The sequence below is a fragment of the Hyperolius riggenbachi genome, chromosome 6, assembly GCF_040937935.1.
Source record: "Hyperolius riggenbachi isolate aHypRig1 chromosome 6, aHypRig1.pri, whole genome shotgun sequence".
Lineage (NCBI taxonomy): Eukaryota > Metazoa > Chordata > Amphibia > Anura > Hyperoliidae > Hyperolius > Hyperolius riggenbachi.
This window is the reverse complement of record NC_090651.1, coordinates 293,923,722-293,938,850: the sequence shown is the minus strand read 5'-3', so window position 1 is coordinate 293,938,850 and position 15,129 is coordinate 293,923,722. Positions and strand designations below refer to the sequence as shown.

Below are 15,129 nucleotides of genomic sequence, written 5' to 3'. Positions count from 1 at the left end.
TTTTGCAAAACTACGAATTTTTGATTACGGCTGTAATCATAATTTCGCAAATTAAGCAAAATGTTGCGTAATTGTAATTAGGTCATTATGCTCATCACTATATATCCATCTTTTCAGCTTTTCTTTGGCGCTATGCTGGTAGTGATCACCTCTATATGTACATTGCATAATGGTAATCTTTAAAGAGAACCCGAGGTGTGTTTAAAGAATGTTATCTGCATACAGAGGCTGGATCTGCCTATACAGCCCAGCCTCTGTTGCTATCCCAAACCCCACTAAGGTCCCCCTGCACTCTGCAATCCCTCATAAATCACAGCCATGCTGTGAGGCTGTGTTTACATCTGTAGTGTCAGTCTCAGCTGCTCCCCCGCCTCCTGCATAGCTCTGGTCCCTGCCCCCGTCCCTTCCCTCCAATCAGCAGGGAGGGAAGGGATGCAGGCGGGGACTGGAGTTCTGCAGGAGGCGGGGAGAGCAGCAGACTGACACTATAGAGATAAACACAGCCAGCTCTGACAAGCTGTTTGTCAGCAGCGTGGCTGTGATTTATGAGGGATTGCAGAGTGCAGGGGGACCTTAGGGGGGTTTGGGATAGCAACAGAGGCTGGGCTGTATAGGCAGATCCAGCCTCTGTATGCAGATAATGTTCTTCAAACCCACCTTGGGTTCTCTTTAACTAACTGTTTCCTTACTCTAAATACACCTCTCTGCCATTTAAATTGTCCTTGGTAGGTTTAGAGGCTTCCTATCAATAGAGTGCTTGGGGGCCCATGTAAAACTTGCACTGGGCCCTAAGCTACCCAGTTACGCCACTGCAGTTCACTATAGTACGCACTTCATTGCAACCACTCGGGATGATCAATCAGATGTTAATAATTCCAAACTGATGTAAGTGTTTTGCAGATATACACAGCCTGGAAATTGCTGCATTTGATTGGTTAATTTCCAAGTGGCACACCTTAGCATAACATTTGTATCATCTCAGAATTTGTAGCATCTCACTTGCCATCTTCAGCAACTACTGGTGAAGCGGTGCTTTGAATTCTTATACAGTTCTGGTTCACTTTTGACTTATGTAAAAAAGACAGCGCTCTCTGTCATAGAGAAATAAGAGTAAACAGTCTCACAGTTCATTGCCACTTTACAGCAGGCTCCGTTATAGTTTGGCTGTCTTCCAGAGATCTTTGGCTCTTTACTTCTAGACACTCGCCTCAGCATGCAAAAGAAAACAAACAACACCGCCTTATAGCGTAACACTGTGCTGAGACGTTATCCCAACACCTCAATCAGTCAGCTGTGAGGTTATTAGGTTAAACACCCTGCCGATCACAAGTGCGTAGACACCCCCCCTAAAGCCGGATACACACGAGCTACAAATGTAGCTGGTCGCTAGCACATGGGAGTGTGTGCACGACAGATCGGCGACAGCTCGTCGCCAGGTCCCTTCGCATACACACGGCGGAAGAGGGATTAGTGATGCGATGGAAGCTGTCGCCGACGTTCCTCCCCCCGCCGGAAGCTCCGTCTTTTGCCTATGGGTTGCTGTCGCTAGTCCGCATACACACGCGGACTAGCGACAGTTGCGGCGAAGTTGCGGAGGCAACTGTCGCCAGGCGATTGGCCGCGCCAATTGCCCGGCAACAGCTCTGAGTAGCAACGGTTCAGGGCGCGTGCGCCTTACACACGGGCGACCTGTCGCCGCAAACGCTCGTGCCACGTGGTTTCGGCGACAGTTGTAGCCCGTGTGTATGGGCCTTAAGTGCCCGCACTCACCCTGTAAACCACCTATATCTCCGTAGGTCAGATTAATGGTTTGTGGGGGTTTAAAGGGATCAGAGTTATCCTCCTGTCACAGTCCAGCATCAGACCACGCTGTAACTAGAAAAGGCCAATAAAGCGTAATTCTGTATGTTTATTAAAAATGATAAAAAAAATAGTGCACTCACAAGCCAGCGTAGAAACAAGCATTGATCAATTACAGTCCTGGTCCCCGGGAGACCGCGCTGCAACTGCCGCCTCAGCTCCCCGTCTGGCTGCTCCATTTGCGTAACACACTTTCTGGCCCAGTCACGTGTGCTGCGGCTCCGCCTTATGCATTTCGTCTGGCTTAAGCCAGACGTTGTCGGCGCACTGCGCGGCACTAAACTTTGTGTGTGATCAGTAAGAGCTTTAGACGTGCAAACTACTTAGCCCCCTAGTTTGCACTTCCAAAGCTGTTAGTCGTGCTAACTATGTTGTGAATCGAGCCCATAATGTATTTCAATGGAGATGCAGAGGATGTGCATTTTACTGCATTTTTACATGCGTTGAATATGATATTAAATATGATGACGTCTTCAGCACAAGCGCCAGCATTAGAGGGAGAAGTGAGGACCTTAACGATCCCCGAGTGGCATGAATTCGGTAAGACACGCTGGTTGACACTACATTTAACATACATGGGGAGCGGAGACACAGGCTAGGGGGCGGAACAGAGCGACCACACAGGAGACAGAATGGGGGGGGGGGGACACTTACAGAGCGGACACATGCACACAGGAAAGTCAGAGACACGCAGGGGGGACTATGCAGGGAATCCCCGATGTTGCAGCAGGTCGGCAGTTTGTATCGGCAGGTGATGATAAGTAGGGTATTCCCTGCATTCGCCGTATAAGATGCAGGGACTTTTTCTTTGGGGAGAAAAGGTGCGTCTTACAAGGATGGACGGAGGCAGAGGCAAGAGTGTCTCTGCCTAAGGTACTGGAGGAGCTTGTCCCAGCTCTGGCATCTTATACGGCAGAAAATGCGGTATCACTAGATAGCTGCTTTATGTATATTAAAATGTATTACTAAAATGCAATGGCAACTTTCAGAGCAGATAAACTGAACTTTGGGAACTTGTAGTTTGTAAATAGGCAATAATGCTTGTGCACAAAAGTAAATATGGTAACTGTATGGGTAATAAAAAGTAGGAAAACACATTTTTATTGACTGTTATGTCAGAGTTTTACCGCACTTTAACTGATATTACTAAGCTACGGCTAGTCTTAGGTTGTTCCTGCCCCTGCCTTTTTTTGAGAAGGATACCTAAAATTTAGTCCTAGCATTACAATAAACTAGCAAGTAAAATAGATGACATGTGAGGCCTTTTACACGAAGGGATGGGTATGATCCATTTCATACTCCATAGTCCATTTTGATTGAGAGGGAAACTGGAAAAAGATCCCAAATTTTTCCAGTGAAAATAACACAAAAACAGAAACAAACATAACTTTAAACATTTTCACTTTTTCCTGTGATGCAAAGCAATAAGCTTGGATACGAAATGCTCCACACTAGGCTATTTACAAGCGTAACAAATGGTGAGTACTTAACAGAGGCATCTTACATAAACCAAATTCTTAAATATTTTTATTTTCATGACAAACAGTTTTACAATCCAGGTTTACCTGGCCTTAGGAAGCCAGCGTTTACAACCTCTGGAAATATCAGACTACGGTGACTGCTTTACTGTGCTCTTTGCTTCCTGAAGACTTCTTTAATAGCGGCAGTAAATTATATTTTCACAGTATTGCTGTGGATTGATGATCCATTAAAACAGTTTTGTTAAATTTGTATATTTTTTTGTGAAGCAGATCGCTTTTTCATGTGCCTGTGTGACAGTCATTTGGGGAATTGAAACATCTGAATCCCCATGTGTAATATGGCAGGATTTTAAAGTGAACCTAAAGTTAGAGGTAATGGAGGCTACCATATTTATTCCCTTTTAAACAATACCAGTTGCCCAGTAGCTCTGCTGATAATTATAACACCAGTAGTGTCCGAATCCCACACCTGAAACAAGCATTCAGCTAATCTTGTCAGATTTTTGTCAAAAACATCTGATCTGCATGCTGGTTCAGGGTCTGTGGCTAAATGTATTAGAGGTGGAAGATCAGCAGGACTGCCGGGGAAACTGGTATTGTTTAAAATTCAATACATATGTCAGCCTCCATATCCCTCTCACTTCAGCTTCCCTTTTACTATTTTGTCCAGACGTTGCCAGCACTACCAGTTATCAATACATTATACTTTTAATAATTCTGCAGGTTGTAGTCTGTATTATCTACTTCAACTTATGTTATTTTTTTATAACCACACCAACTTCTCTGACATGCCATATGGTCAATAATTATATGGATATGATAAATGGACTGCAGAGGCCCTTTAACCAACTTACCACTAAGGGTTTTTTGCCCTTATGGACCTGAGCAATTTTCACATTTCAGCGCTCCTCCCTTTTATTTGCCAATAACTTTATTTGTTTTTATCACACCTAAATGATCTATATTTTGCTTTTTCCGCCACAAATAAGGCTTTTTGGGGGTGATGATTTTTTTTCAATAATTACTTTACTTTCTATGCATTTTATATAGCATTTTAAAGAGAAAAACAAGCAAAACATGAAAAAATACACTATTTTTCCAATTCCACTCCCAATAATTTTAAAATAAACAATGCTACTGTAAATAAAACCGACACATTGTATTTGCCCATTTGTCCCAGTTATCACAAAGTTTAAATTATGTTCATGGTACAAAGTATGGCAATAATATATTATTTTAAAATAAAAGTGTATTTTTGCACCTGATCAATAATTGCAAGCCCTTATTTGCAAAAATAGCAGTAATATACCCTCATGACGTACATAGTAAACAAACTGAGTCTCTAACTTAATTATTTATATGTATTTTTTGTTTAAATGCTGTCACTTTTTTTTTTATTATTTTGGTAACTATGGGGGGCAGGAGAGAGGGGAAGAAGGGTCTTTTGGTCCTTTTATATAGTGTAAAATGTGACTTTTGATGTTTGTTTTTTTTAACCACTAGATGTCCCCTCACAGACTATTCTCTGTGCTCTGAACAGAGATTCAGAGCACACAGGCAGTGATGTTATAGGAATGATTAGTGGCTTCTCTTGAAGCCATGATCACACCCTTACCAGCACTTTGGCTACTAGTCCAAAACCTGTCAGTAAGAGGTTCAGTGTTGGTAGATTATAATATGTACTGTAAGTGACCACTACATAAGAAGTGAAAAATTTACTCTGAGACAAGTGTATGTATGTGTAAATTCTCAAACAAAGACCGGAGAGCCACCTCTTATACTTTCTGTGCAACTTGATTACAAGGAGCCAGCAATCAAATCGATCACAAGAAATGTACTAGATTTAAGTCAGCATTGAGTCCTCTGGGTGATAGTGTTCCCAAACGATAGATCCATGTCTTCTCAATCCTGTACAATTCCTTCTCTATATCACCACCTCAGAAAGGCACACGTTGTTTTATAATGCCTTTGAATTTCAATCCAACAGGCTTGCCATCATGGTGGTCCTTAAAGTGTCTCCCCAAGGGACTATCCAAATCACCATTACGGATATTGCCAACATGATCGCCAATGCGTTTGCTCAAACGGTTTTTTGTTTTCCCTATATAAAGCAAATTACAGGGACATCTTATGGCATACACTTCACATGTAGAATTACAATTTATATTATCTCGTATGTCAAAGGACCTAGAGCCATCATGATTGGTTAATGTTTTGCTTCTCTCCACAAACCTGCAGTTCACACATGATCCACAGACGGTGGCCCAAACCCAAAGGGGGTAAACCTAAACCTAAACCCAAACCCAAGCCTGGTGACAATCCGGACTCTGATATCCACACAGAAAATCCCTCTTCAGAAAGTGATTCACAAGGAGCGGCGGGGTTTCAAGGGGGTCCAAAAGGAGACGACTCAGGAGGAGCCGTGCCAAGAAAAACCACACCCCATCAACTCCAAACTCAACTCCAGCGACCACAAACACGGAGTTTGAGTCAACATCACCAATAGTAAATCTAAGTAGCTATACACTGAACAAACACGAGATGACAGTGCTATCTAAAGGACTCTCATTCAGCCCTACTTGTAGGTTTGATCCATTCAGGTTTGAAGTGGATCTCTTTAAATATGAACGATCATTGAAACTTAAGCAATTCTTTTTTAATAAACCAACCATGGAGACTATGATGCAAACCTCGAAGTTCAAACTTAAGAGTTCATTCATCCCGCCTGGTTCCTTTCCCAGCATAGAGAGCTATATCAAGACAGTTCGATTTGACACCCTACAAAAGAAAGAAAAATACCCTGTGAGACAGAATCTAACCAGGAATGAGAGGGCAGCCATGAAATCACTACAAGAGAACAAAGACATAATAATCAAGCCGGCCGATAAAGGCGGAGCAATAGTTGTCCTCAATTACCAAGATTACAGTAAGGGGATTAAAGATATGTTGAATGACCAGACAAGTTATTGTGAAATACAATGGGATCCAACACCGTCTATTTATGGAAAGCTGAGAGAACTTCTATCATTGGCCTTGTCAAATAGCTGGATTACTGAGAAGGAGAAAGATTTCCTGTTACCTGAGCATCCACAGAAGCCCGTGATCTACGGACTCCCCAAGATACATAAAGGAATATTGCCATTGAAATATCGTCCTATCATTTCTGGCACTGACTCGGTGACCCAACCAATAGCCCAATTTATAGATTTCTTCCTTCAGCCTATAGTACAAACATTGCCAGCATACTTGAAGGATACACAACACTTCTTGACCAAATTACGTGAGTTTGAAGACACAACTGAAGGACTAATTCTATGCACGATGGACATAGGATCACTTTATACCTCCATTCCTCATGGAGAGGGCCTGAATGCGGTAAGACACTTTTTATTGAGACAACAGGATAAAATGTTACCCACTGAGTTCTTATTGGCAGGCATGGAACTTGTTTTAACTTGCAATTGTTTTCGATTTGAACAAACATGGTATAAACAGTGCAGGGGGACTGCAATGGGTAGTTCGGCAGCCCCTGCTTATGCCAATCTATTTGTTGGGTACTTGGAGGAGGAATTTATCTTCAGATCGTCACTGTTCCTTGGCCATGTTAAGTTGTGGACAAGGTTCATTGACGATATCTTTGTTATTTGGAGGGGAAGCAGAGAAATTCTGCTGAACTTTGTCGATTATTTGAACACACTATTTGAGGGCATAGTCTTCAATGCAGAGATTTCAGAGATGTCTGTCCCATTCCTAGATGTAATGGTTAAAAATACAGTGGGAGGATTATGCACCAATCTATATAGAAAACCCACGGATCGAAACACACTATTGATATACAGCAGTGCTCATCCAACGCACCTAGTGAAAGGACTACCAATATCACAATACCTCAGAGTATTGAGGATTTGCACTGATCCCAGGGAGGCAGAAAATGAGATCACAATCATGACTAACAGATTTCTGGAAAGAGGGTACCCTGGGAACATACTACAGGAAGCTATGTTAAAAGCACATTCTATCTTTAATGGCACTGAAACAAGACGAAGCAAAAACAGCATTCCATTTGTGCAGGATCATAATTCTATGTCCAAAGCGGTCAGAGACTCGATTGAGAAAAATCTGTCCATACTCCAATCAGATAGGAATCTGAATCCACAGCTTAAGGAGAAACCATTATTTGCCTATAGGTCAAGCAGGAACCTGAGAGATATTCTGGTACAGGCTGATCCTTATCAAAAATATATGAAGCAACCGTTTGTTTTCTCTGAGAGGAAGGGCTGCTATAAGTGTCACAATTGTAATGTCTGCAATTCTTTGATTACAGGTACTCATTTTACCCATCCAAGAACTGGTAGGAAGTATCCCTTAAGAGATTACTACAATTGCAACACAGAACACTGTGTATATCTACTGAAGTGCCCATGTGGACTTGGTTACGTGGGAAAAACCACGGGACCATTTAAAGTGAGATTCCAGAAACACAGGAGTGATGTGAAATTAGCAATTGAAGCACAAAAGGAGGGTAAACCACCAGATCTTTCTAAACCTGTAGCAGTTCATTATGTACAGCAGGGTCACCGAGTCAGCGAATTGAGGGGACTTGTCATAGATCAGGTCAAGAGACCTAGAAGAGGTGGTAATTGGAACAAACTGTTGTTGCAGAAAGAAACATTTTGGATACATGCTCTGGATACAGTAAATCCCAGGGGTTTGAATCAGTATAACTCCTTTGCTTGCTATTTAGAGGAGAGATAATCACCATGTTATGTAGATGGAGCAGCCATAGCATTGTCAGTAAATACAATTTAGCAATTGCATGTTTTTTATTGAATATGTCTCCCACTGTTTCCTTTCCCTTTTTCCCATTCCTCCCTTCCCATTGTTCCTTCCTCCCTCCCATGATTTTGGATGACATTATATTTGCCATGAAAATTATAGGTTTACATTGGTTGAGCTCACTCTGTTTCTGTCACTTTATTCCAGCATGACCTAGACTGGATGGAGCCGACTGCAGTGAAGCATATGGATTATCTTGCGGGATGCAAATTTTGCACCTGGGGAGAGTCCATTGGACCTGACAGGTACCCATGTGTTTCTGGTATAATGTGTTTTTCATGCAGAGCTCCCCCTCAAAAAGTCTTGTCTCCTAGAGTTTCCCCTCAGGTGTATTTATCCGGATCGAGACGGATGCGCTTGAGTATATGTTGGGGTCACTACTCTGCAGATTTATGTTGGATGAACCTCCCTGCAGATTTATTTATATGCGGAGAGGCTCTTTGGCTGCAGAGTGCCCTTTTTTTAGGGGCATGTGTTGCTTCGGCATGAGCGTGGTGGTTGCCTTGCCAACCGAGACGCTCTGACTGACGTCAGTAATGGCACGAGCGTGGTGGTTGCTTTGGAAACCGGGACGCTCGGACTGACGTGGTGACGGCGGAGGGGGACGCTCTGATCTGCGGCGTGTGGGCGGCCGGGGGACGCATTGAGCGCCCTTTGGTTGCTGGGTGACTAGCTCCGCCCACACTGACGGGGGTAGCCTCTGCCACTGTTTGGCGAACGCGGATTGGTGGTTCTCCGCGCTTGGCCTTCTGGGTTAGGGGTTACCATGGAGACCATGCGTGGGAGACCTACGAGACCGGAGCAACGGTCGGAGCGGGTCTTCCCGCTGCTATGGTGCAGGATTGAGCTCCAATCAGTTTAAAGGTGAGCTGAGTGACAGGGGCATATGTGAACTATTGTAGAAACATTTTGGCAATCTAAGCGTATTACTCTGCAAGCAATGTACCTGCATGGCTTTGGATAGTATGCATACTCATAATTTAACATGTAGCATTGATTGATATTGCATCGATCTTGAGAAACTTATTGTTTATGTCCATAATTGGAGGGGAGGAGCTTCCTTTCTATGTGGGAGTTACTGTTGTTTGTCAGTAGATTTAAGAAGGAGCATTATCTGTAACATGGTTTGTCTGCACTGTTCTGATGAAGGGGACCCTTGCTGGCCCCGAAACAATTGTTAACCTTGTGTTGACACATGATTGAAGAATAAATTTTTGCTTATTTGAGAAGCTGGAGTGCTAACCAATCCTTACTACTTTTGAAATGATCCACAGGGGAACATCCCCTCCCTTCTTAGATATCTATCCAAACATGTTTCAGGATGTGTGGAATGAAACTCAGATTTCAACAAATGATCCTTCAAATTCCTTGCTCTATGAGCAGTCATAAAGGGTCTATCTCCAACCCGTTTCTTTATTTCATTATCCAGCATAAGTACATGCCAGTGCTTTTGAAGGGATTTCTCTAGATCGTACCAATATGGTCCAAGATCAGACACAAACCTAATTACTTCATTTTTAGGGGGAGGGAGTTTATCCTTCCCAACAATCAAAGAGTCCCTGTCTTTTTCACCAACTGAAACAGCTGCCTCGTCCACCATCCGTTTGGGATACCCACGTTCTTTAAACCGGGTTTTTAATTCACTAGCTTCCCTAGCTAAGCATTATTTTGAGAACAATTGCGTTTTATTCTTGTAAATTGGCCTTTAGTGGCAAAAAGTAAAGCCGGCACCATCCAAGTAGATTTAATGCTCTTTTATTTGATATTAATGCATAATATCAAGATAAATACAGCAGTACAGTGCGACGTTGCTATTTCTGCATCATTAATACAAACATGGTTACCATATACACATACATAGGGTTAGTCATCAGTGAGGAGCCAATCATTTCAAACCTCATTCTCACCAATCATAATGGTCCTAGTGTACCATAGGTTTCAACCCAACAAAAATCATGTTCATTCCTTGACACAACCCCCTGGTCGCGACCACTGTCCATGAGCTGGTTCACCCTAGACTTTATCATTGGGAAAGGATCAGACTTCAGCCTCAGATATGAGGACCGGATCAATCCGCTTCAGTGTGGTGTTTGTTGCATAGGCTAAGGCTGGGCGATCACACCACGCAAGTTAATGGATCAGGTCCCTTATTAGTAACAGCTAGCATTCCTGGCCAGGTAGATGTTTTTTAATTGTGTGCTGTTTTTAAATGTGATGTGGTACAACATACATGCAGCTAAGGCTAATTTTAAAGGAATTTTCTATGTGCATGAGACAGCAATCTTATCTATTCATTTGTGACTTGTATGTATGTGTACATATGTATTTTCAATTTTCCATTTTTTATTTTTTTTTACCATAGTGCCCCTTTAATCTATTCATGAATCCTTAGCTTTTCCTCTCCCTAATGTTAACCCTAAAAAGAAGTAAACTCTCTCCACCCTTCACTCAAGCCATAACCCTCCTAATTTACTGTACATAATGTACACTAATTGACCACTTTATATGGTACACTTTGCTAGTGCCCGGTTGGACCCCCTTTTGCCTTCAGAACAGCCTTAATTCTTCGTAGCATAAATCCAACAAGTTGTTAGAAACATTCCTTAGAGATGTTGATCCATATTGACATAAAAGCATCAGCAGATTCACATCCATGATGTTCCACCACATCCAAATGGTGTTCTTTTATACTGATATCTGGTTTATGTAAAGGCCATTGGAGTACCATGAACTAATTGTCATGTTCAAAAAACCAGTTTGAAATTATGTGAGCTTTGTGACATGGTGCATTATCCTGCTGGAAGAAGCCAATAGAAAATGGGTACACTGTGGCCATAAAGGGATAGACATGGTCAACAACAATACCCAGGTAGGCAGTAGTTTTTAAACAATACTCAATTGGTACTAAGGGGCCCAAAGTATGGCCAGGAAATGTTCCATTGCATCACCACCTCCAACCTGAACTGTTGACACAAGGTAGGATGGATCCATACTTTCATTTTGTTTATGCCAAATTCTGACCCTACCATTTTAATGCCACAGCTGAAATAGAGACTTATCAGACCAGATAATGTTTTTACAATCTTGTATTGTTCAATTTTGGTGAGCTTGTGGAATTTATAGTCTCAATTTCCTGTTCTTAGCTGTCAGGAGTGGCACTCGTTAATTGTCTTCTGCTGCTGCAGCCCATCTGCTTCAAGGTTCAAGACATTGTGTGTTTAGAGATGGTATTATGTATGCCATGATTGGTTTGTGGTCATTTGAGCCATTGTAGCTTTTCAATCTTTTTGAGTCAGTCTGATCATTATCCTCTGTCCTCTGACATCAACAAGGCATTTTGTCCACACAAGTGCTGTTCACTGGATATTTTCTCTTTTTTTGTATCATTCTCTGTAAACCCAAGAGATGGTCAGACCAGCACTTCTGGCACCACCAACCATGCAACATTCAAAGCCACATAAATACCCTTTCTTCACCATTCTGGTGCTCTATTTAAACTGTTCTGCAACCACGCAACTTTCCCTCGCCACGTCTAGATGATTAAGGCATTGAAATGCTGGCTAGAGATGACCCGAACGGTTCGCCGGCAAAACGGTTCCAGGCGAACTTCCGGGGTTCGCGATCGCGGAGAACCGCAAACTTTTCCGGAAGTTCGGTTCGCCCCCATAGTGCATCATGTAGGTCAACTTTGACCCTCTACATCACAGTCAGCAGGCACATTGTAGCTAATTAGGCTACACTCCCTCCTGGAGCCCCACTCCCCTTATAAAAGGCAGGCAGTGTCAGGCTTTTCACTCACTCGTGTGCCCGCAGTAATTAGTGAAGGGATAGCTGCTGCAGACTCTCATAGGGAAAGCTTAGTTAGGCTCTTGTAGGCTTCTTAGCTTGCTCCTTGCTGATTCTTATTGCTTAAAAAGCACCCCACAACAGCTCTTTTGAGAGCTAATCTTGTTCTTGTGATCTATTTTTTTTTGTATGTGTGTGTCCCACTGACACTTGTGTTGCATAAACAGCCTTGGTAATTCCTACTGTGTGTGCCACTGCCAGGCCCAGTACATTCAGTGACTACTACCTGTGTGTGTGACAGGTGCATATTGTAATACCCACTGCAAATACCTACCTGTTGTTTACAGTGCACCCACCTACCTGTGTGATATACCACTCCGTGCATACCACTTACCTGCACCTGTGTGACTGCACATTGTATTACTCAAGGCAGTGCATACCTTTCAATTCATCCCCCCCCCCCCCCCCGATATGGACAAAATGGACAAAATAGGTAGAGGCAGAGGTAGAGGCAGACCCAGAGGAAGGCCACCCGGCAGGTCTGTGCGAGGTCGTGGTGATGTGATTTTGTGCGGATCTGGACCAAAGTACAGTGCTCAGAAGAAGGCACGTCCCATCAACTCCCAAGATTGTCAGGACGTAGTTGACTATTTAACACAGAACACCTCATCTTACGCAGCTACCAGTGCTACTCCAAGTACCACATCCGCTACATTTGACAGTTCGCAGGAGTTATTTGGTGGGAAAATCACTGATGCACAGCCATTATTGTTACAACCAGATGAAGGCGCTAAGCAAGTTACACCACCTAATATGTCTGAGGTAGGCGACACAATGGACGTAACGTGTGCGGAGGGGGATGAAGAAGTACCTGCTGTTGGTGCAGTTTTGGAGGTGTCTGAGGCAAACGAAGCTGGGCAGGATGATTATGATGGTGACGATGATATGGATCCCATGTATGTTCCCAATAGAGGAGATGAACAGGGGGACAGTTCAGAGGGGGAGTCAGAGAGGAGTAGGAGGAGACGAGTTCCTGAAAGAAGCAGGGGGAGCTGTCCTCAGAAACTGCTGGTGGCAGTGTCCAGCTGCATCTATCGCCACCTATGTACAGCCAGCCAACATGCCCTTCAACGTCAGCTGCTGATGCCACCATAGTGTCATCACCCCAGGGGGGCTCAGTGGTTTGGAATTTTGTTAGTGTGTCTGCCTCAGATCGGAGCAATGCCATCTGTTCTCTCTGCCTCCAAAAATTGAGCCATGGAAAGGCCAACAATCACGTAGGGACAGGTGCCTTATGAAGGCACATGGAGAAAAGGCACAAACTGCAATGGGAAGAGCATCTGAGCAAAAGCAGCACACAAAAGAAAAGCCACCCTCCTTCTACTCTTCCTCCTTCAGGTGCATCATCTTCAGCCGCTTTCTCCCTTGCACCTTCACAGCCACCCTCCTCCACTCCGCCTCTGACCTTGAGCGGTTCCTGCTCCTCTGCCCACAGCAGCCAGGTGTCTGTGAAGGAAATCTTTGAGCGGAAAAAGCCAATTTCTGCCAGTCACCCCCTTGTCCGGCGTCTGACAGCTGGCTTGGTGGAACTGTTAGCTCGTCAGCTGTTACCATACAAGCTGGTGGACTCTGAGGCCTTCCGTAAATTTGTGGCCATTGGGACACCGCAGTGGAAGATGCCAGGCTGCAATTATTTCTCTAAAAAGGCGATACCCAAACTGTACCGTGAAGTTAAGAGGCAAGTGGTGTCATCTCTGGCACACAGCGTTGGGTCAAGGGTCCACCTGACCACTGATGCCTGGTCTGCCAAGCATGGTCAGGGCAGGTACATTACTTACACAGCCCATTGGGTCAACCTGGTGACTGATGGCAAGCAGGGAGTACGTGGCTGTGCAGTGGACCAACTTGTGACACCTCCACGGCTTGCAGGCAGGCCTCCTGCCACCTCCTCTCATCTTGCTACATCCTCTTCGCTGTCATCATCCTCCTCCTCCTTGGCTGAGTGGCAGTTCAACTCTACTGGTGCAGCTATCTCCTCTCCAGCTATACAGCCCCAGCTCCCCATGGCCTATGCTGCATGCCAGGTACGACGGTGTCACGCCATCTTAGACATGTCTTGCCTCAAAGCGGAGAGTCACACTGGACCAGCTCTCCTGGCTGCTCTTAACAAACTGGTGGATCAGTGGCTGACCCCGCACCACCTGGAGATCGGCAACATGGTGTGGGACAACGGCAGCAATCTCATTTCCGCGTTGAATTTGGGAAAACTGACACATGTACCCTGCATAACACATGTGCTGAATCTAGTCATTCAAAGATTTGTGTCAAAGCACCCAGGCTTAGAGGACATCCTGAAGCAGGCCAGGAAGTTGTGTGGGCATTTCAGGCGGTCTTACACGGCCATGGCACGCTTTACCCAGATTCGGCTGAGAAACAAGTTGCTGGTGAGACGCCTCATTTGCGATAGCCCGACGGCTGGAATTCGACCCTCCTTATGTTCTCTCGCCTGCTAGAATAGGAGAAAGCCATCACCCAGTACCTCTACAATTTCAGTAGAAGGACACAATCTGGGGAGATGGGGATGTTCTGGCCCAACAACTGGACACTGATGCAAAATGCATGCAGGCTCATGCGGCCGCTTGAGGAGGTTACCTACCTGGTGAGTCGCAGTAAAGGCACCATCAGTGACTTGATCCCGTACGCTTACTTCCTGGAGCGTGCCGTGCGTAGAGTGGTAGATCAAGCTGTGGAGGAGCGTGAAGAGAAGGAAGCTTTGTGGGATAAATTCTCATCAGAACCAGATGTTTCCTCAACACCTGCGGCAGCACAGAGGGGGGAGGAGGAGGAAGAGTCATGTGGGAAAGAGGAGTCAGACTCGGATGATGAGGAAGGTGTTTCTTTGGAGGAGGAGGTGGCAGCAGAAGAACAACCGCAGCAGGCATCGCAGGGGGCTTGTGCTGCTCAACGTTCCCGTGGTATTGTTCGTGGCTGGAGGGAGGAGGAGGACTTACGTAACATCACTGAGGAAGAGCAAGAGGAGATGGATAGTACGTCTGGATCCAACTTTGTGCAGATGGCATCTTTCATGCTGTCCAGCCTGTTGAGGGACCCCCGTATAAAAAAACTCAAGGGGAATGAGCTGTACTGGGTGGCCACGCTACTAGAC

General features: G+C 44.5%; 1 protein-coding gene across 4 annotated transcripts in view; it reads right to left on the bottom strand.

Moving 5' to 3' along the window:
* LOC137521606 (carbonic anhydrase-related protein 10-like) overlaps nt 1–15,129 on the bottom strand; it is a 549,933-nt gene that overhangs the window by 32,961 nt on the left and 501,843 nt on the right. Inside the window, exon 7 of one of the 4 annotated variants that reach the window (XM_068241073.1) lies at nt 6,010–6,119. The exons of the other annotated variants lie outside the window; for them this stretch is intronic. Within the exon in view, the coding sequence (XP_068097174.1) occupies nt 6,054–6,119 (66 nt within the window). The 3' untranslated portion in view covers nt 6,010–6,053. Of the gene's footprint in view, nt 1–6,009; nt 6,120–15,129 lie in introns of those variants that run through there. 4 annotated transcript variants of the gene reach the window in all.